This window comes from Clytia hemisphaerica, unplaced genomic scaffold (genome assembly GCF_902728285.1).
Source record: "Clytia hemisphaerica strain Z4C2 unplaced genomic scaffold, Clytia hemisphaerica genome assembly, whole genome shotgun sequence".
Taxonomy (NCBI): Eukaryota; Metazoa; Cnidaria; class Hydrozoa; order Leptothecata; family Clytiidae; genus Clytia; species Clytia hemisphaerica.
The window spans coordinates 224,123-245,428 of record NW_027103646.1 but is presented as its reverse complement, the minus strand read 5'-3'; the positions used below and the strand labels follow the sequence as shown (position 1 = coordinate 245,428).

General features: G+C 34.0%; 1 protein-coding gene across 4 annotated transcripts; it reads left to right on the top strand.

Moving 5' to 3' along the window:
- Positions 1-3,693: 3,693 nt before the first annotated feature.
- LOC136802958 (uncharacterized protein DDB_G0284459-like) lies at positions 3,694-20,919 on the top strand. 4 transcript variants are annotated; one of them, XM_067059687.1, is made up of 30 exons: positions 3,694-3,873; positions 4,557-4,619; positions 5,640-5,779; positions 6,078-6,230; positions 6,967-7,230; positions 9,562-10,124; positions 11,222-11,371; positions 11,839-11,999; positions 12,371-12,514; positions 12,685-12,729; positions 12,982-13,113; positions 13,290-13,334; positions 13,581-13,700; positions 13,871-13,915; positions 14,167-14,211; positions 14,335-14,403; positions 14,645-14,695; positions 14,945-14,989; positions 15,296-15,349; positions 15,690-15,989; positions 16,083-16,146; positions 16,407-16,474; positions 16,665-16,741; positions 16,952-16,997; positions 17,300-17,344; positions 17,508-17,656; positions 17,871-17,954; positions 18,298-18,366; positions 19,055-19,149; positions 20,553-20,919. In XM_067059687.1, exons 6-30 carry the CDS (start codon positions 9,634-9,636, stop codon positions 20,710-20,712), a joined length of 2,754 nt encoding a protein of 917 aa, XP_066915788.1. In that variant the 5' UTR covers positions 3,694-3,873; positions 4,557-4,619; positions 5,640-5,779; positions 6,078-6,230; positions 6,967-7,230; positions 9,562-9,633; the 3' UTR covers positions 20,713-20,919. The 4 variants fall into 4 exon arrangements, with proteins under 4 accessions (XP_066915788.1, XP_066915790.1, XP_066915789.1 ...); XM_067059689.1 differs by lacking the exons at positions 3,694-3,873; positions 4,557-4,619; positions 5,640-5,779; ... (1 more) ...; positions 6,967-7,230; positions 9,562-10,124 and adding an exon at positions 12,869-12,895 and having other exon boundaries at positions 11,249-11,371; positions 13,587-13,700; XM_067059688.1 differs by lacking the exons at positions 3,694-3,873; positions 4,557-4,619; positions 5,640-5,779; ... (1 more) ...; positions 6,967-7,230; positions 9,562-10,124 and adding an exon at positions 12,869-12,895 and having other exon boundaries at positions 11,249-11,371.
- Positions 20,920-21,306: the final 387 nt, after the last annotated feature.

The window sequence follows — 21,306 nt, the reverse complement described above, 5'->3', positions numbered from 1 at the left end:
AAAAATAAAATTTTTCTGACCCTGACGCAGACTTTTGTTAGTTAGTTAATACATTAGTCTTCAGGGCTTACTTCATACTGTTTGTACATATAAGTTATCTTTAAGTTCTATTTCAATGATCTTTATTAAAAATATTCTAAAAATTTTTCTGGATTATGAGCATATGAATCCTTTTTTTCTCCACCCGCATACATAGTGTCCTCCAGGGTTTGTTCCCCTCACCAAATTCTTGATTTTTTTAAATCTCCCCCTCTTTCCCCCCCCCTATGACTTTTCAGTTTTTTAGTCCCCCCCCCCTCTGTTTTGCTTTCCCCCCAGAAAATTCTGAAAAATCATTTTCCCCCCATATACCCGTATAAATTTCTCAAATTTCAACCTGACACAAACGTAAAATTTTGCTGCCAAAGGAATACTAGACAAAATAAAACGAAAATTGGTTAATTTTTCAATCATGATCTAATCACATGATATCATGTGGACTGACCTTGGTTGCTGAGATAAGATTGAAGTGATTTCACACCCCCCACCAAATTTTCCAACTGTCGATGTTTCCCCCCCTCTCCCCCCCCCTTAACTATTTAAATTTTCATTTCCAACCTCACCCATTCAAAATTGGAAAATTGGTCCCCCCCCCCTTTATAAAGGGGGGGGGGAGGACACTATGCACATTCCGGAACACTACATTTTTTTTAATTTTCGCCGTAGGAAGAATTTCTTATTACACTACTAAACACTAAAAGTCTTAAAACAGACTAATAAAAGTGAGGGAGGAAAACAAAAAGCAAAAAGTTAAATTAAAAATTATCTAAAAATAGAGAAGATATACAAATGAAAAAGATCAAATAAAAACAAAACTAGTGATACTTTTATGATCTACCTGGTTATGCATTTGACACATATAATTGATATCTACTTGAGTGTGACCGCTAAAACAATCATTTGAAACACAAATAGTGGCGATTTTATTAAAATTTGTTGTTTGTTTTCATCATTGATTGTCCCCTGTGCCCATTGGGATGGTTTTAAGGAAGGAGATTGAAAGGAAAAGAATATCTATCCCATCAAAGAATTGAGCAATTTGGATAAGAACATTGATTCAGGCTTACAAATAGTGCTTTTTATGGATAAAAACATTCAATTTTTGAGACAAAAAAAAATCTGCTTGAACCATCTCTAACCCTACTTTCATGCAAAAAATCAGGAAAAATTTAATGATAAACAATTTCAAAGTCCAAAAAACACTTTTTTTAGCCGTTTTTTTGGCTAAAATTTACCCAAGAATTTTTATGTTACGTTTTTGACCCCAGATCTGGTAAACATAATTAAGATGGGAAAAATAGAGCATAGTAAATCTGAAGTAGTAGATAGAGAAGCAAAATGTCTGAGCTTAAAATCTTGTCCTGAAAGGACAGGAGTGGTCTCTGTCAAAATGGCCCCACAAATTTTGGTATATGGGCCCGTATATGGGTACTGAAATACCACTTCTCTGGTGATATCACCATAAGATTTTCGAAAACCCTTTAGTATATCATATACAGGCTGTCCAGAAAAAATGTGAAACTACTTTTACAAGTAGCAAAGATTCTGTGTATTAGACAAATTTTCTTTTTTAAATGCAAACAGTAATTAAAACTTGATTATTTACAGATCACAAGGAACAATGCAACAAAAAAACGCACGACTTTGATTGACATAATCACCTTAAAAATGCAACATGGAAATACCCCAGGAATGTTTCTTTAAAGAACAACTGCCTCTAATCCTATCATCCTTATTGGAGATAATAGGCAGGTTAGAAATAGTTATATAGTTAAAAAACAATCGCGAAATTTACGATATTTACTTTCGCGAATTCGAGAATATTTTTTCGCGAGCAAAATCAGAAATGAAAAAAAGAAGATATTTTCACACGAAAAAGTGGCTCAGAGGGACAAATACCTAAACATTTGTCTTACGACATATATGAGGCTTAAACATTCTAATGCCATAAATCTTACATTATTAAGGGAAGGAATTTTCGCGGGAACAAAATTTCGCGGTTTTCGCGGATTTTGCCTAAAAACGGCGAAATTAAGTTCCCGCGAAATTGTACAAAATCGTCATTCCGCGTAATTAAATTCCCGCGAAATTTAATTTATTTCACGCATTCCCCCAAATTCGTACTATTTCAAGACTTAAAACAGGTTTTTTGCTTATTTAATAACGCTTTTGGTCATAAATATCCTGCAACCGCGAAATTAAATTCCCGTGAATTTTTCGAAAATCGATGAAAAGCGAAATTAAATTCCCGCGAAAAAAAATGATTTGACCAACCGCGAAATTAAATTCCCGCGAAAATTTCTTTCCTTAAAGTAAATTTTAAGTTAGAAGTATCACAAATTTTCTATTTTGTCAAGAACCTTTCGCGAGCATTAGCTTTCACGAATGGCCCTTTCAAGAATTTTTTTCAATGACATTTTCTTTCGCTAAAACGAGACTGTTCATCTAATGTTTTAAAGACCAAAGTACGACAAATAACTACAGTATTAAAACACGACAAAAAGAACAACAAACTTCAACCCTAACTCTAACTATCCAAGAACGACATATTTCTAGTTTCTTCCTTTAATGTCATGGCTTCATCCATGTTTTCCAGTCCCCCCTTGAACAGCAAATTACCTCTTATCCATTTCTCCCCCCTCAATTTGGAATTCCATTTGTACTGTGCCCTTATTTCCTTATCCCCCTTAAATGCTCTTCTGTTTTCCAAAGTACCCCTTAGATTTTTTGCTTTAGAGATTGGGATTCTGGAGCAGGGAATTTCTTAAAGACATGGCCCCTGGCGTGCGAATCAGATAGAGGGGGGCTGTACTAACGCATTTTGAAATAATGCCACCCTTTGTATTTTTTACAACTTGACGCACTTTGTTATAACAATCAAGACCCTTTATAATATGAAAAGCTGACACACTTTGTAACAAAGGGAAATTTCCATTCAAAACAAAACTTAGAGATTTTCCCGAGATTTTTCTAAGATTTCAAAACTGTTTAAACAGAAGTTTAGTTAGAAAAGTTAGATGTTTAGTTAGAAAAATGTAGGCGAAGTTGTCTGACGTGCCTGGAAAATCAGTTAGGGAAGACGTTTAAATCTTTTTTTGGGGCAATGGGTTTTTAATTTTCCTTTTTATACAACCACACCTCACAAACCCGGCAGGATTTTTTCAGCCAGTGGGGGGGGTAAAAATAATGGATTGAAACTCGATGGGGATTGTTATCACCATATTTCTTATGGGTGGGTGAGTGTAGAACTACTAATGTAAAAACTTAAAGGTTTTAACGTATCATATTAGTTAATCTTTTAGTCCACTTTATGATCAGGTGGAGATGAATAAATCTTTGTCATTCCACCATTCCACCAACCCAAATTTGGAAAGTGGTATTTTGGGTACACGAACTAGGTTTTTTGGAACATTTTGACAATGAGACCACCCTAATAAAACACAATTTTTCCTTTTCAGCGCTATTCTCCTTAAAATGATTTGATTCCAAAATCTATTGTATTTAATTTCTTTTAAAAATTGATGAAATTTACTACTAAGTTGATCAAATATTTCCGTGAATTTGGCGAATGTCTATTTTCACAAAGGTAAGTGCTTAGAAGACCCTTAGAAGGTTAGAAGTGATTTTGATTTGAAAAGTTTCGAACCTTTATTAAAGATATAAAATATAAATAATAAAATCACAGTTCATTATGGCAAACTTCGTATCGTCGTCCTTCCCAAAAGAAATGTACATTGATAGCAGCACTCCTGAGGGACAAGGAATGTTCCACCGTGTGCTACTCAATGAAGTTTCTAACGAAGAATTGGAGTTATTTTATCAAGATCAAAATAGGTAAGGTCTTCACTGAATTAAACTTTTCGAATCAATTGCGGGTTTTTCCGGTGTTTCTAGGGAACATACTTCCACCAAGAATTTCAAACTAAAAATTCAATTTCACTAGACTAAATGTGCGAGAAATTAAGCTCGAAGTGTGAAGGGCATTGACCCCTGAGGTGGTCGATCGATGTAGACAAAAAAAATAAACAGAAAGGAATCCCTATATCAACGCCGTATTTACCTAACAGTTCAAAAGCCCCCTAACAGTTCAAAATCCTAAAAATTTGAAAGCTGCTGCGGTAAAAAGTCACAAATGTTATTTTTCCCTTTTTTCTGGCTCCTTTGTTTGATTTGAAATGACTGACAATGGGGACTCCCTCTCTCAAATTGACATTTCAAGTACCAATATCCTAGCGTCATTAGGCATTTGGCAAATCCCGGGAAACCGAACAATAGAACAGAAGAATTGAACTCTAAGGAATACTGCAATCAAGCGCCCCTGTTGTTCACCCTCCTTCCATCATTGAACCCTACAGAAAGTTTATTGAAAATCAATTATGACTTACAAAGGAATCGTGATGGAATTAAAAGAAATCGTGCTAATGTCATTGTATTCCTTCATCGATTCTCCCCTAGAAAAATATCAAAGTACTGTGCGAGTCGCATCATATTCTGTAGGTGATAAACCTTAATTTCAGGAAAAGAAACGAAGTACAGAACAGCGAACAATATTGTGAAACGATTGATACTACACCACTAGGGTATGTCATCTTCTTTACCGATCTGCTTCGATTCAAGAAAGTTGGAAAAAAGAAGATACCTATATACTATATATGAATGTCGTCAATATGATTTTAAAGGAGGGATAAAAGTTATTTATAGCGTTATTGTGGCTAATTTGACTAATGGGTTCCTTTAATAAGTAAAAAGTTGAAATTTTCCTATTTTCCCAACCCTTGCAGAGACTTTCAGATTCCAAAATGGCACCCCTAAGGGCGGTTCATACCCATACACTCCGTACAATACACTTGCCTAGCTATCTCCCGGGCTTTAAAAAAGGATTCAGGCATCACTGGTGGACCTGGTGTGTTATTTTGTGGCTTTTAAAGATTTAAATTGTTAATATTATTTAATATTTATTCTGAATATTTTACTTGCAATAAAAAATTCCAGAGTCATACAACGCTTTTTTTAATAAGAATAGTGTACTTTGGATGAGGGTCAAGTATTCTTAAGAAATTGCTAAAATTGAGGGTGAAATATTCTTAACTTATTCTTACGTTTTTAGACTTGACTTCTTTACAAACATGAGAAATAATCAATCTGAGAGTTTTGGACTTTTGAGTGAACATTTGGGTTAAAATTAAATTGCTTCCTCAAGGTTCAATTTATTTCTAACCAGAGTCCGTATAAAAAACCCTGGTCTGGAAGCTTATTGTTTTAACTTTTTGTTAGCTTTTTCCTTTGTTAATATCAAAAGATAGAAATCGACTAGCTCAGTATTTGATCACGTTACCAAATACTCCTCTTGGGATTGGTTTAAGATTTAATCACGTGATCAAAAAGTGAGCAAAACAAACTAATTTCTCAACACAAGTTCAAGTAAGTAACAATGGAAAGAAACAAAAGGCTTCCAGACCAGGGTTTTTTATACGGACTATGCTCTAACAAAGGAAGCAGTTTTTCTCATCCTAGAGGGTATTCTTACGATTTGGCCAATTTTCACCCTGATACTCTCATAGAAGATATTCTTATAAAAAAAGCGTGTATTTATTTTTCAGCAGAGAAATGGAATGGAAAGAGAATGACTTGCCATTCGCGGATATCCCGTTGTTATTAGGTGATGGGTTTGAAGAAAAAGTTGAGAACACCTTTGCAGATGTACAGTTGGCAAGGACCTTTTCTTTTGCCAGAAAGGATGGTAAGTAACGCTCTGCTGTGGGCCACGGGCTGTACATTATTAACGTTTCTTAAACGATACAATTATGGATATTCCGAGCTTTAAGTTCAAGGCAAAAAGTATTAAGATTACGTAAGGCATAATCGAGAAAAAGAGAAAGACGAGTATAACTTATAATTAACAAAGGAGCTCTACACAATTCCGAAGAATCAACCTTTGAAAGTACTTACGCTAAAAGTACTCTCACTAATCTGAACTCGAAGATGGAGTCAAACTTGTTTGAGTTAAATGAAATTGGGTAATTAAATTTCTATTATAGATAATAGACGAAACACCGGTACAAAGAAAACACGGGGCCCTGGTGTATCAAGAGCTTCCATAAAGTTTTATCATCTCCCTGAAGCGTCGGAGAGGCCAAAATTCAAAAATCTCGATTGTGCAGTAGTAAAAAGGCACATGTCAAAAGGCTACGGTATTCAATCTTATTACTTTTAGATACAATAGTGTCAAAAAAAACAAGAATCTTGGTCAAACGTTAAAAAATCTTTCTATTGATTTACCCAAACCAATTTGACAATCTTTTTACTTTTGCCAGAAAGCAAAATATAGATTTAGCTCCCAAAGCTATACAGGTCTGCATTTTTGACGATTTCTAAAAAATTATTTTCAACAACACTCTTAATCCTTCAAGCATCTCGTCAAGCACTTAAAACGAAAAACTTTTTTAATAACTTTTGAAATATTTATCCAATTGACAAGTTTGTCAGTATGCACCAAATATGGATTGACATAATTGGTAAAAATCTCTGTATTACCTTATCGGCCAAAATTAGTCGGCCTCAATTTTAGTCGCCCCAAAATTTTAGTCGGCCCTAATTTTAGTTACCGAGCCAAAATTTAGTCACTTAGAGCCGAGTAAGTTTTGGCCGATAAGGTATAAAAAACTTCATCGTCACTTGATGACGTCATCTATTTTACTAAATTTTGTGATATACCTTATCGGGGGGAAGAAACTCGGGGATAAGTGACTAATTATCTAATTAACTAATTAAGTAACTAATTAAAATTAAAATTTTCCCCGACTCAAAAAAATACCGGCTTTTTTTTCCTCGATAAGGTAGTGTTCTCGTCTCCTGATTCACCCTTGCGTTTCTGTAGCTTATACATAGATGATGTTCTTTACCTGTTATAAATTGCTTTAATCTCAGGTTATCCGAAGATCTGTATTGACGACAAAGGAAAGATAAAGGCGGCGTCAATACAGATCAATCAAACTGAAGAGGAGCTTAATGAATTTTTCGTACAAAACTTTCCAAATTTGAGGCGGTCACCGATATATTTTTTTAAAATCGGCAACCATGGAAAATATGTGCCCCTCCAGATCAAAACCCCTCAAGACTTGAGAAATTTAGCAAAAGACGGGAAACGCTACCAAGGCATTGTTATTGTTACGAATCACGACCTTAGTCAAGGTTAGTTTAATGACAATCTTATTTTTTCCCTTTCCTTGTAGCAACTAATGATTCTTACATCTCGTTGAAAAGATAATTCAGAGCACTATAATTTCCGAGAAAAATTATTAAAAAAAAATGAAAATGAAGATGAAAAATGAAGAAAAAAAAAAGAAATTTTTATCCTTTGGTGCTAGAAACTTAATTTTTGGTGCATAAGTACTTATGAAGCCTCCTGATAATCCTGGTTTTAAAATTTTCGCGAGCATTAAATAATTCGTTAATCTTCGAAATACTGGCAGGGGTAATATAATTCTCGCGTAAATTAAGTAGCCAACAAAACTATGACATGTTATACATTATTCTCAACTTCAGCAACTATTCTTGAATCTGAAAATTTCAAAAGTGAACTAAGAAAAAATCACGAAGAAGAATATGAGGACTTTTGCGAAGAAGAGTATTTCAACTTTAAGGACCTTAGTTTTGGCGAAGAAAAAATCTTTTGGAAAAATATTTGGCCTAGGTGGTTGTAGATTTGCGGAAATTTTTTTAAAAGCATCTTTGTACCAAAATCTTAAAAATAGTGGTTTTGGATTTTTCTTCCCAATATTTCATACAAATACACTCATATCTTACGTCAATAAACCCTATTAACCCCGGGGGGGGGGGGTAGAATCTACCACGCTGGAGTTCTTTTGTGTATATCTCGGAAAAAAATTTTTTAAACGACTTGAAACTTTTTGACTTTTAAGAAAATCTTATTAAGCGTACTTGTGCAAAATTTTAAGTTCATAGATGGTCCAGATCAGGTTTTATGACTTTATTGTGAAACATGACTTAAAACCCAGCTAACATCGCTTTTAAAACTCAAAATCTTAAAGTGCTGATAACTTCTGAACTATTTATTTAATCATTGTCAAACATTGACAATATAAGTTTAAAAAATTAAAAATCAAAAAAATCAAAATGATGACGTCATCATATATGACGTCATCAAATTTTGAAAGTTTTACTCATCTTCATCACATATTTTAAGAAAGAATCTTCATGAAAAATGCAAAACCGGCAATTATGTTAAAGGGCAACCTTTTATCTTCAGAATCTTTAATCAGAATCTAAATATCTTTATTGGTTCGACTATAATAGACATCTTCCTGGAAATTTATGTCATAACTTTCCTAGATCAATAATAACCGAGGGTGGTAGATTCTACCCCTCCCTGGGGATACAAAAATCAAAAAAACTTGGGGCTAATAGGTTTAAGAACATTTTTCCGCAAACTTTCAAACAGTTCAATCCCTGGTTCAATTCTTTGCGGAAAATCTGAAAAAATCGAAACAAAAAGGCTAATTACTCATTAAAACTTAGAATCTTTTGTAAAAGAGGGTATTATGACGTTTTATTAACGTCTTTTTAAAGTTCATAACGTCATTTTTGTAATTAAATTCGTAATTACTCTTCACATAGTAAATTAGCAAACAATTTGCGAAGGTAGTTTTATGTTAAAAATGTCAAGGAACCTGAAACAAAAGTTTTATCTTCAAATCAGACATAACCGATTTTCTGACTATGGTCAGAGCCCTTAATCCTCTTACAGTAAGGTACAATTATTTTTCGCGAAAAGTTCATGAAGTTTCTAGCACCAAAGGATTTTTTGAATTACTTTTCTCAGAAATTAAAGTATATTTCAAATTAGCTGTCAGTAAAATTTGAAATGCTCATAACTTTTGATATACTTTCAGCTAGATAGCAAATTTATGCGCATTGAAAAGATACTTGTGAGCACGGAATTCCGTGTTATAAAGGTGTTTCTCGTTATAAAGAAAAACAGCGTGTAAGGAATTTAAAAAAGTCAAACATTGCAGTGATATTTCAAATAACGCCCAAGATGGGATACTCGTGGTACCTGATAAAATTTTCTACTTAATGGTGTAAAAAAATAAATTTCAGTGTGTGTCTATTACACCCTCTCAAACAAATATACCTATTTTCAATTTAGGCGTTCTTTCAGATAGTCAAATGAAAGAACAGAAAGAAAGAAAACAAGTAAAGATAGAGACACAAGATACAAGTAATGAAACAAGCTTATTTCTCGAGTGTTTTCTTTAACTTGCACGTCGACAAGGACTTGCCGGGAGAAAACGAATCTTGTCAAATCTTTGTTTTAAAAAGAATAGCACCCAACTTGCAAAGTTTTTAATAATTTTATCAAAAAGAAGAAAAAGTCGAACGTGTGTGCATTTTTCCAACTATTTGGGGGGGAGGTCTCCAATCGAGTTCATAGTCTTACCAGTCGTCAAAAATCAAAATTTTGCTTTTCATTTCAAATAATTTCAAATTTACTTTTTTTAGATTCATCTGAATTGATAAAAGATTCATTCATACCGATACCAAGACCCCGTCCCCCACAGGAAACGTCCCGAAATGAACAGCGGTCTCCTTCTCCCACGTTATGGTGGAGTAATACACAATTTCACGCTGATAAACACGTGCCCTCTTGATACATGGTTCAGTATTTTGATATATATTAACTCGACACACCCAGGATTCATCGACGATATACCAAAGTCAAAAGAATTCCAACGACTTTGGTCGTATATTACTGTTGGTGAATTTACTGGCGCAAAGCTCAACGTTTCCAAAGATATGAATTTACAAGCAAACCCAGGAAAGACAATATCCTTCTTTTTCAGTGAGGTGGAAATCGTTTACCGACCCTATCTGTGCGATTACATGTCGTGTAACATGGTATCCACCTGTACTAACACATCATGCAGAATGATTACCAATAACGTTATGTCTTTTGCTACTGTAAATAACGCAAAGACATCAGCAGATTTTGCAGACCAAGTGCAAAAGTACTATAAAGAAACATCGTCTTCCAAATGTTTACAACCACTTGCTGCTAGCGGAGGGTAATAAATTATATCTGAAAAAAAGTTATGTATTTTTTTAGTATCCCGAGGTGGATATAAAAAGTCTGCCTCAGAAAATCTGCAGTGGACACAAAGAAGTGCTTTAACTTTTGATAGCAGTATTTGTGCTTGGTGCAAAGATTTATAAGTGGAATAATAAAAAGTTTAGTGTGCACTCTTTTTTCTTTTACCTATTTTTAGAATTCTTAAATCTTTATAAATTGGTATCCGTTGAAAATGAAGAAGAAAAAATGAGATCTTGTGAGAAGTGCTATACTTTCAAAAGTCTGATCCTCAGTGAAAATCAAGATAAAGTTATGCAGTGATTGACACAACAGCGTTTTAAGTCAATCAGCTTATAACTTTGTTTGATATCTTTTGACTTTTGAGAAATTTTTTGATGACGTTGATAATCAGATTCACTTCATTTTGTGCTTGGTGCAAATGCAAATTTATAAAGATTGAAGAATCAAAAGTTATAGGTAAATGAAAAAATACTTATGAACAACTAGCAGGAAAAAATCCAAGAAAAGTGGGAAGTGAAGATAAAAAGCAACTACCTGTAAAGTCTGTTCCAAAATAATAGACAGTTCGCACTTTTTCTTTTTCTATACATCTTGATGTAAAAATATATCATTTAGAGTAATACCTCTTTGGAAAGATAATTTTGAGTGGATGATCTTACAGCTTGGAAATTCTTTCAAAAATTTCGAAAATGAGGAAGAAAAAATTAACAATGCTTCTATCTACTGAACCAAAAAAACCTTGACAGTTAACATTTTCTTAAACCTTTGAACCTCGCTAGTTTCACCTCTGTATGGTTAGAATTTCCATATTTTTGAGCAGGGAATAGACTTAAGAACATAGTGCAATAAAAATCATTTTAACAGTTTAAGAGAAAAATCAACTTGTAGAATAGTCTTATGATAAAGATTTTAACACCAGTGAATCTCTCTAACAGTTATAACCGTGAAAAATGAATATGTTCTAAGCTAATAGTATCATTTCATTGAGTTTCTAAAAACCCGAAGAAAAATCTGGAGGAGAATCTTTTAAATTGCATGTAACAACCTTTTCTTTTATTTATATGCTGACAGATCGTTATGTCAGGGAATAAGGAAGTCACAAGAAAGACAGCTGCAGAACCGACCGTATTTATTCCCGGTGTTTTTCATGACGACATCAAAGTCGCCATTTGGAGTTATTCCTCCTCGATTAAAAGTGGCAATATCTGACGAAATATTTGAGTAAGTAATTTAAAATGCATTTTATCCACTTTTGAACAAAAATCGTTGACCCCCTGGATATCCGATATCCTCACGGGGGGCACGGACTATTTCTGGAAAAGCCCATTTATGCTATCTATGTTAACGCTTTAACGCCTGCGTCTTTTTGTTTGTCCGTGCCTAAAATACCGTGGCTCCTTCTACTGACTGTTCTTAAAATACAACGGCTTTTTTATGTGCCGTTCCAAAAATACTGATGACGATAATTGATTGATAATTTTCTCGTTATAGTTTTACCAGTTATTTTTTTATTGCGAGACAACTCAGTTAGTTTGAAGAAAGTGCGTGTTTTTAATGATAAATGACAAAAAACGTCGAAAGCCGTGAACCATTTTCTGGCTAAATAACACAGCTAATTTATGTTTTTGACTCGGTGGATGCTTCTGAAACGCCTATGACATGAACAAAAAATTTCTTCGACCTTATAGATTTTCACTACAAGCTATCACGATGCACAGAAATAATCATTATGTAGCAAATATAAATACCAAAAATGGTTGGTTTTTATATAATGGGCTAACAGCAAACTTATTGTCGCCAGCACTCGAGAAGAACATCAAAGACAATAAAATTCAAACTTGTGTATACAGTAAGTTTCGGATTCGTATTTTGAGGGTTATCGTCTTCTCCTCCCGGTAAAATGGCAGAAACAAAGTCAACGTTGAACCTTAGATGGCAAATATAAAAGGCAATTTTTGACCATATCTTGGCTCCCTACATTTGTATATATATGAAGAAATTCAAAGAATTTCTATTCAACTATCTTCTTTCAGGAGATTAGGGTGGCAGAGCAGCATTGCATACTGCACCCTGGCTAGGCAGATCGAATTGCCTAGCATCTCACGCCATAAAACTAATTAAAAGGTCGGCCAAGCTTTCAAACGGTGGTAAAACTTAAGATTATTTTAATTGCTTCAAGAAGCAATGTAAGGTTTTTACATCAAATATTATATTCTTTAGTTTTAGAGAACATGCTATCTTCGCCGTTCACTTCCACTTCCTCTTCTACGTTCTCGTCTACGTCCTCGTCTACGTCTACGTCTACGTCTACGTCTACGTCTACGTCTACATCTACATCTAGAGTGCAGAATCCGTTAAGCAAGGGTAAGGTTGTTTTACTTTTTCATCTTTAACGTTCTATTCTACTACTCCATTTTATACACTTTCGTGCGTTCAGCCTCAAATTCACACCAGCAAGAAGGAAGTCATTTCGCTTGTCTTCAGGCATTCGTGAGATAGATGGATCAGCAACTTTTTGCAATTTTGATTTATAGGTATACAACGTAAATCAAGAGACTTACCAACCACACACGAAAAACGTAAGTATTTCATCTAAGCCTCTAGCTAATAATCGATTTTTATCAAAATTCAAAACACTACTAGTCAAACGAAGTAAAATTCTGTTCTCTCTTTATGGTCCTTTTACTAATAAAATATAGCAACATTTTTAAATTCCAGGTACGAAAAATGGTGAACACTCAATACGTAAGTTATAAAACTTAAGATTATTTTAATTGCTTCAAGAAGCAATGTAATGTTTTTACATCAAATATTATATTCTTTAATTTTAGAGAACATGCTATCTTCGCCGTTCACTTCCACTTCCTCGTCTACGTCCTCGTCTACGTCTACGTCTACGTCTACGTCTACGTCTACGTCTACGTCTACATCTACATCTAGAGTGCAGAATCCGTTAAGCAAGGGTAAGGTTGTTTTACTTTTTCATCTTTGTTTTTAACGTTCTATTCTACTACTCCATTTTATACACTTTCGTGCGTTCAGCCTCAAATTCACACCAGCAAGAAGGAAGTCATTTCGCTTGTCTTCAGGCATTCGCGAGATAGATGGATCAGCAACTTTTTGCAATTTTGATTTATAGGTATACAACGTAAATCAAGAGACTTACCAACCACACACGAAAAACGTAAGTATTTCATCTAAGCCTCTAGCTAATAATCGATTTTTATCAAAATTCAAAACACTACTAGTCAAACGAAGTAAAATTCTGTTCTCTCTTTATGGTCCTTTTACTAATAAAATATAGCAACATTTTTAAATTCCAGGTACGAAAAATGGTGAACACTCAATACATAAGTTATAAAACTTAAGATTATTTTAATTGCTTCAAGAAGCAATGTAATGTTTTTACATCAAATATTATATTCTTTAGTTTTAGAGAACATGCTATCTTCGCCGTTCACTTCCACTTCCTCTTCTACGTCCTCGTCTACGTCTACGTCTACGTCTACGTCTACATCTACATCTAGAGTGCAGAATCCGTTAAGCAAGGGTAAGGTTATTTTACTTTTTCATCTTTAACGTTCTATTCTACTACTCCATTTTATACACTTTCGTGCGTTCAGCCTCAAATTCACACCAGCAAGAAGGAAGTCATTTCGCTTGTCTTCAGGCATTCGTGAGATAGATGGATCAGCAACTTTTTGCAATTTTGATTTATAGGTATACAACGTAAATCAAGAGACTTACCAACCACACACGAAAAACGTAAGTATTTCATCTAAGCCTCTACCATGCTAAGCCTCTAGCTAATGATTGATTTTTGTCAAAATTCACCACTACTAGTCAAACGAAGTAAAATTCTGTTCTCTCTTTATGGTCCTTTTACTACTGAGTATAGCAAATCTTGAACCTTAGACGGTAAATATAAAAGCTTTTATTGGTGTTAAAACATACAATTATTTCAATTGCTTCATTTTAAAATACTGATGATCAAATCTTCTATGTATTTTTTCTAGTTTTAGAAAACGTGCTTCAAGATAAAACAAGCAAGGGTAGCAAATGTAAGGTTGTTTTTCACATTCCATTATATTACAAATTACAATCATATATACTTAAGGTGCAGCTTATAACTCCTATATCATTTGACATCGATGGATAAGCAACTTTTTACAATTTTGATTTAGGTTTTATTCCACAAAACGATTCAACAAAACGTAAAGCAACAGACTCACCAACAAGAAAAAACGAAAAACGTAAGTATTTCAATAACTTAAATCTATTCCTACTGAGAGATTCGTCAAAATTTAGCACTGGTTATCAAATTACTTTTACATGTAACCTTGCCCAATGGGCACAAACGTCTTTTGGACGTCTAATGTACGTTTCTAGGACGTCCAAAGGTCTTAAAGCCGTCCATGGGATGTTCATAAGACGTTGCGTGCCCATAGGGTGAGTGGCTTTTTGTCGCTGTATGACAACATTTTTAAATTGTAGGTACGAAAAATGACAAACATTCGGATGTTGTAAAGTTGCTTGATGTTACAAGTAGGTGGATAACTTGAACATACTAGATTAGAGACGGAGTTCACGTAGATCGTTTAATAAAAACAAATTAGACTTCGGACATCTGACTATACTAATGACACTTCACAGTTGAAAGGAACCATGGGTAATCAGGATCACCACGCCTTGACTTTCTGTTGGTCTGAAATTTGGATGTTTTTGTGTCCAACCATACTAAGAAAATATCGATAAAAGATTGATTGCTTTATTCAGAGAACTCTTTCTTCATAGGAAAATCTTCTCCGAAGGTGGCAGATAAACCGTCAAGTAAAAAGAGTGAGTAAAATGTAATTTTTTCTTTCTTTCGCCATCTGAAACCATAATTGCTGGAGCAGGTCAATTATCTTGACTAATATTGGACGAGGTCAATTTTACAAAATCAACAACTTTAACCAGATCATGAGGAAGTAGTAGGACTGATTTCCCATCTTTATGCTAAATTTTCTAACCATTGTAAGCAGGGGGTCGTGTGAAATTAATACTTTAATTTCAGTGAATTAATACTTTAATTTCAGTGAATTAATACTTTAATTTCAGTGAATTAATACTTTAATTTCAGTAGTAAATATGTTTTATACTCAGATTTCCAATCAATGATGCGTGACAATGGGATAACTCAGCAGGAGAAAGACAAAGGTTTGTACAAAGGGACTTGAAAATGGAGGAAAGGGGGCAATCTTCGACCTCTTAGTAAAATAGTGCGCAAAAGTTAAGCTAGGCAAGAATCTCTTCTTTTTTAGCTAAGAGACGGATCAAAATCTAAATACATGATCGGTCAGTAATCGTTAAAATCTGATACAAAAAAAGTACACAATCAAAGCAAATGGAGTCTTAATTTAATACACTATAATTATAACAAATATTGTCCGAATTTTTGGGGTTTTAGTTTTGACCTTTAGGTTAAATTGTAAGTTGAATTTGAAAAGCCTGTGTATAAACTGTTCGGCCTGATTCCAGTTCATTTTTTAACTTACAGCTCGACAAAAACTAATAGACAGTATGAAACAGATGCACGCTAATGGGAGATTGAAGGAACTCGTTGAAAGATCCGGGTCACCGACCTTCAACCCATTAATCGGGAAATCATCACTTGGGTCATTTGGTGCTCTTGGGGAAAATGAACCTTTTTTCTACGAGGCCCTAAAGTACTTGGATGATCTTGGAGTAATAGGTTTCTCAAAGACCCTTATCCCTAAGTTCTCCGACACCAATGACTTGAATGGGATCGTCAATAGGAGAGACTATGTGGAGATTCACATCGTATTGAGTGTGTTTGGTAAGAACAATTAGATTATTTAAGGGATATACAATATTTACTATTTACTAAGGTCCGTTTAAACGGCTAACCAACGATTTACCTCACTTTTAGACAAGCTGATCAATGAGAAAGTGGCTGAGACCAAGAAAAAAGAAGAAGAATACGAAGCTTGGTTGTACGTATTTACGACAAATATATCATTATTGTATACCAGTATTGGTCTGCAAAACTTGCAGGTTTTTTGATCTGAAATATTGCATAGTTCTTAAAAATATATTTTCAAGCACGTATTTTCCAAAAATGAAAATAAAAAAAACATAACTCGAAGATTCTTGTACCTATGTACAATCATTGTGTGTAATCCCCTAAAAATATGTTACGTTATTCACAACTCATTTTATCCGTATTTGACAATTGATGTTTTTTAACTTTCAGAAAGGAATTATCACCCGAAACGACTCAAGAATCCAACGAGTCAAATTTAAGAGATGAAAGTTTACCCGGTAAATATTTAACACTCTTGTAGTTCAGACCCAAAGAGGGACTATCTAGAGTTTTAGATTGCTAAAATTGAGAAAAGCCTTTTCTTAAAACTATGCCATTACAGTATACTGTAAAATTTCAAACGAGTCAATTAAAACTTATAGATTTACAATACTCTATAGTTCAAAAGATCATTTACCTCACTTTTAGACAAGCTGATCAATGAGAAAGTGGCTGAGACCAAAAGACAAGAAGAAGACCACCAAGAATCCAACGAGCTTGAAAATGTACAGACTACCGGAAAAAACCGTTTGCGCTTAATTCTTTCACATTCCTAGAATCCAACTCTCCGGTGAGATATTCTGGCCCAGGCACTGGTCAAAACCTCTTCGAAGTTTCAGATAAAAGCCATTTTTTTGGACAGACTGCTTAATCCTTTTCATTACAAAATACAAAGTTTTGCGGAGATTTAAATTGTGTTTCACATTTCCTTACAGACAATCAAGGAAGTGGAGTCAAATTTAAGAGATGAAAGTTTACCCGGTAAGAAATATTTAACAATTTGGAGTTCAGACCCAAAGAGGGAATATCTAGAGTTTTAGATTGCTAAAACCGTAAAAAGCATTTTCTTAAAACTATGCCATTATACTGTAAAATTTCAAATGAGTCAATTAAAACTTATAGATTTACAATACTCTGAACTTTTTCTATTTGCTTTCAAAAACAATGAAAATAAATACTTAACCATCATCACCCATCATGAAACTTGACGAACTACAACCAAGGTGAACGTTCAGAGATCAGATGCAAGACTTTGATTCTCTTTTAATCTTCCTCTTTTTCAGAATTTGAAAACAACAGCTGTTTTACTCTTTTGCCGATGAGTGAAGGTAATTATAGAAATTACGCCATATACAGGTTAAATTTCAAAGCAAGCTGAAATGTGATGCTCACAGTACAAAAACATTAGCCGAACGGAAAAATAAATAATCATCTATAATTTTATTTTTTTAAACTCTTCTGATCGTGATTTTTAACGTGTTTTTTTTTTAGTTTTGAGGAGAATAAAGACCTCTGAGCATGAAATAGTGCGGATACACATCCAGGGTCATACCCTTTTCAACAGACATATACGAGATATTGTCAATGATGGGCAGCTAACTGATGGAGTCATGGACTCGTACATCAAATTTGTTACAAAAGTAAGTCGATCAATATTTTTTTTATTGTCAGGAAACTGTATTTATAACCCTCCACCCCCTGCCACCCGAGTGGAAATTTACACTCCATTATCCTAGAATAATTCGAAAAATATCTATATAAATTATCACACCCAAATAATATAAACGTACATCCCAGTACGATTTTCTTTTGTAACATTTGTAAAAGGTTTTGTGCCCACCTCTTATTTTCAAGGATAGAGATATCAACGTATTAGAGTGCACCCTACTCAAAAAGATCTTTGAAAGCAATGTTGGTAAACTAGCCAAAATAATCAAGGTAAAAAAATATTTAAAAACGCGCAGCGAACGGTTTTATAAGGGAGTCTCAAAAAGGAAAGAATGTTAAACAACTAATTCTAATTAACAACGAAGCTTGAATATGGTATTCACACTTTTACGTGATTGATTCCCAGAGGAGTTCATAAGAAGTTAACTCTATTTATAAAAGTAACACTTTGAAGACTCAAGGGATTTAATCACCTTGGTAATGGTTTCCAGACGAGGCAGGAGTCGAGTCGCACTCTAAATAATTTATGAAAGGGCCTATTTATTGTTTAAGGACGAGGAATGATAACACATATTCAATAAATTCATGGATTGTATTATTTTTGTATTTCTAGACCAATTTTATTGAAAGTGATTTGTCAGTTGGATTCTACAATAGAAACCAGAATCATTGGATTTTGATTGTAAGCAACTTAGAAGTTGGTGCACTTCCTGCACTTCTTCATAGACTTCTTATCCATCTAGATCTAGTTTGAATGTACAGGTATCATGTGAAGGATTTTTTATTTTCATTGTGCTTTGAATTCAATAATATTTTTTCCCGTTGAGCCTTAAGTTCGAGATGTTTTTAATAATTACATTCAAGACACTTGATTTGTAAAATTTGATAAATATCTTAGGTGAGGCCAACTTAATTTGTTGTTTTACGGGCTAGGCTACTCAAAAAAGAGGGTCGGTCGGTCGGCGAAAAAATAAAAATAAAAGTAGAATTTCACCTATAAAATCTCCTAAAAAGGCAGCAAAAACTACTACATCTTGACAAAAATGCGAAATAGAAAATAAAAAGACACAAAAAGCTCGATTTCATGGATAAAATGAAAAATTGAATATAAAATTTTCAGGACTTTGGAAAAACTACCAAAATTTGAAAATTTGGCAGTCTGTAAAGCAATGAAAATAAAAATGTAACAAAATCAATTTTATTTTTATTTCGATTTTTTGGAATTTCAGGGTCAGTCGGGCCCGTAAAACAACCGATCAAATTGGTGTTATCTGTTTTTACCGGTTGGAGATTTCCCGTTATTCCTAGCCTGATTTAGTCTAGTTAAGATTTTAAAAGCATTTATAGTCTAATACCTTTCTTTTTCTCAGTTGTTTCACCCTAAAGTGAGGAAATTGACAGTTATAGACCCACTATCAGTCTCAAACAGCACGTTGGAATCTTCGTCTATTCTTAATATTTGGAAGTAAGTTTATTATAGTGCATGTTTTTTATAAGAAAGTGTACGCCCTTTGTCAGGCTCGTGTATGCTTAAGTTATCAAAGCATCCAGACATAGCTTATGCTTATTATATGTTTTTAGTTAATTTTCAGAAAATATGTGAAAATTTGTTCAGATTTTGGGAGCAGTGGAATGTAGCTATCTGTGGAATGTCTTTTTTTACTTGAACTCTACCAAACCTTATAAACAAATATAAAATGACAACTTAGAAAATATTTCTGGCTGACATATATGCTTATGTTATGCTTATAGGAATTCTGCAAATCCGAGCCTTCATATGCTTATAAGCGTTATGCTTATAAAAAAACATGTGTGTACTTGAAAGCAGAAATGATTATAAGGAACAAGAAAATTGAGCTAGGTTATAAAACAGCTTCATCAACTTGTAAAATGAATAAGCTTTAGTAGTAAGCATTTCCAAAATAGTACAGAGGTGTCTGTAGTCTTTGTACCTTACAGTATTATGCCAAGCTTTGATCTCCCTTTCATAAGAGATTCGACATTTCTTAGGATGTTACATTCCACAAAATTGATTAGCTAGATAAATTTAGATAGATATTTTTTTCGTGTAACCTTTTTCTCTCATGTGCAAAATAGGGAGAATCGTCCTAAAATATTCTTACATTATTCTTAGGTTAGGATCAAAATTCATCCTAAATTTAACATGTAATACCTTATTGGTATTATATTTCGCGTGTATTAAAATCGCGAATTTTTTTCGAGGAAACGTTTTTCGCGTGTACTAAATTTCGCGATTGGCAGTTTCTGGAAGTTTTCGCGTGTATTAAATTTCGCGATTCATTAAATTATGCATCTTCAAAAAGTGGAAACAAAGCAAGAAAATGACTGATTTTGTATGAAAAACAACATATTGGGTGCAGACATACCAAATATAGTGACAAAAATTGTAATTAAGGGTAAACAAATAAGTATTTTCGATTTTCGACCTACTTTGAAAAATTTTCGCGTGTATTTAATTTCGCGATTTTGTATTTTTGAAAAATTTAAACGGTATTAAATTTCGCGAAATTTGGCTTAAAAAATCGCGAAATTAAGTACCCGCCAAATTTAATACACGCGAAATATAATACCAATAAGGTACACACAAAAAAACATAAAATGGCATTCGTGAAATTGTTACTGGGGGACAATCTACAGTTAAGAATGCTCTAAAAATGGCATTCTTAGGTTCTGTTGCCGAATTCCATGATGGTGATATCCTTAAGCGTTTTTTTGCGGACAATTTCAACATAGATATTCGTATAAAAAAGCAATAACACAACACACGTGATGTTATTCTTTTATCAAACACCTACTTAGGCGGTTTAAGGTATTTGGAAACTCATTGCTAGAATGCTCTTTTTTCAGTCAACGAGGCTCCAAGATGTTTGGGTTTGATGAAAAATGGAGCGTTGATGTTTGTAATCATACGATGCAGCCAGATTTAGTATCGTGTGGAGTGTTTTGTTTGTGGGTTAGTATAAGCCGTAATTTATTCGCCTTGAGACAATCAACAATAGCGCAGTAACACCAAAATAGCGCGCGCAGGTTACCTTTTTTACAAATTTTTACAAAGCTCTATTTCATACACCATGTGCTTTGACCACATGGTAACATGTATCTTTGATCTGAATATCTTTTGCATCATGCAATAGTAATTGAAATATTTTTTAGATTCACACCATAACTCCTGGTTTAGCAGATGACTTTCCTCCACAAATTTCGGTTATTTAATTCTGGTCTGTNCATCCAAACCATGTCATCAGAAACATCCCGAAGGGACAATTCATCAGAATCCGTCGAATTTGTACGAACGTAGCTGACTACATCAACCATGGCAAACAACTCCTTCAGTACTTTCTGAAAAGAGGGTACAGACACGATGTTGTTGAAAACGCGTACAAAGACGTCCTGAAGAGCAGCCGGGAATCTCTCTTTCGTTCAAAAGAAAAAGATAAACAAGATCAACAATCCATCTTCGTCTGCACATGGCATCCAGCTCTCAGACACCTATCATCACTTCTTCGTCAAAACTTCAACATCGTCAAAAACGACATCACCTTATCGACCGTCTTCCCTTCAACTCCAACAGTCGCCTTCCGCCGCCGAAAAACAATCGCCA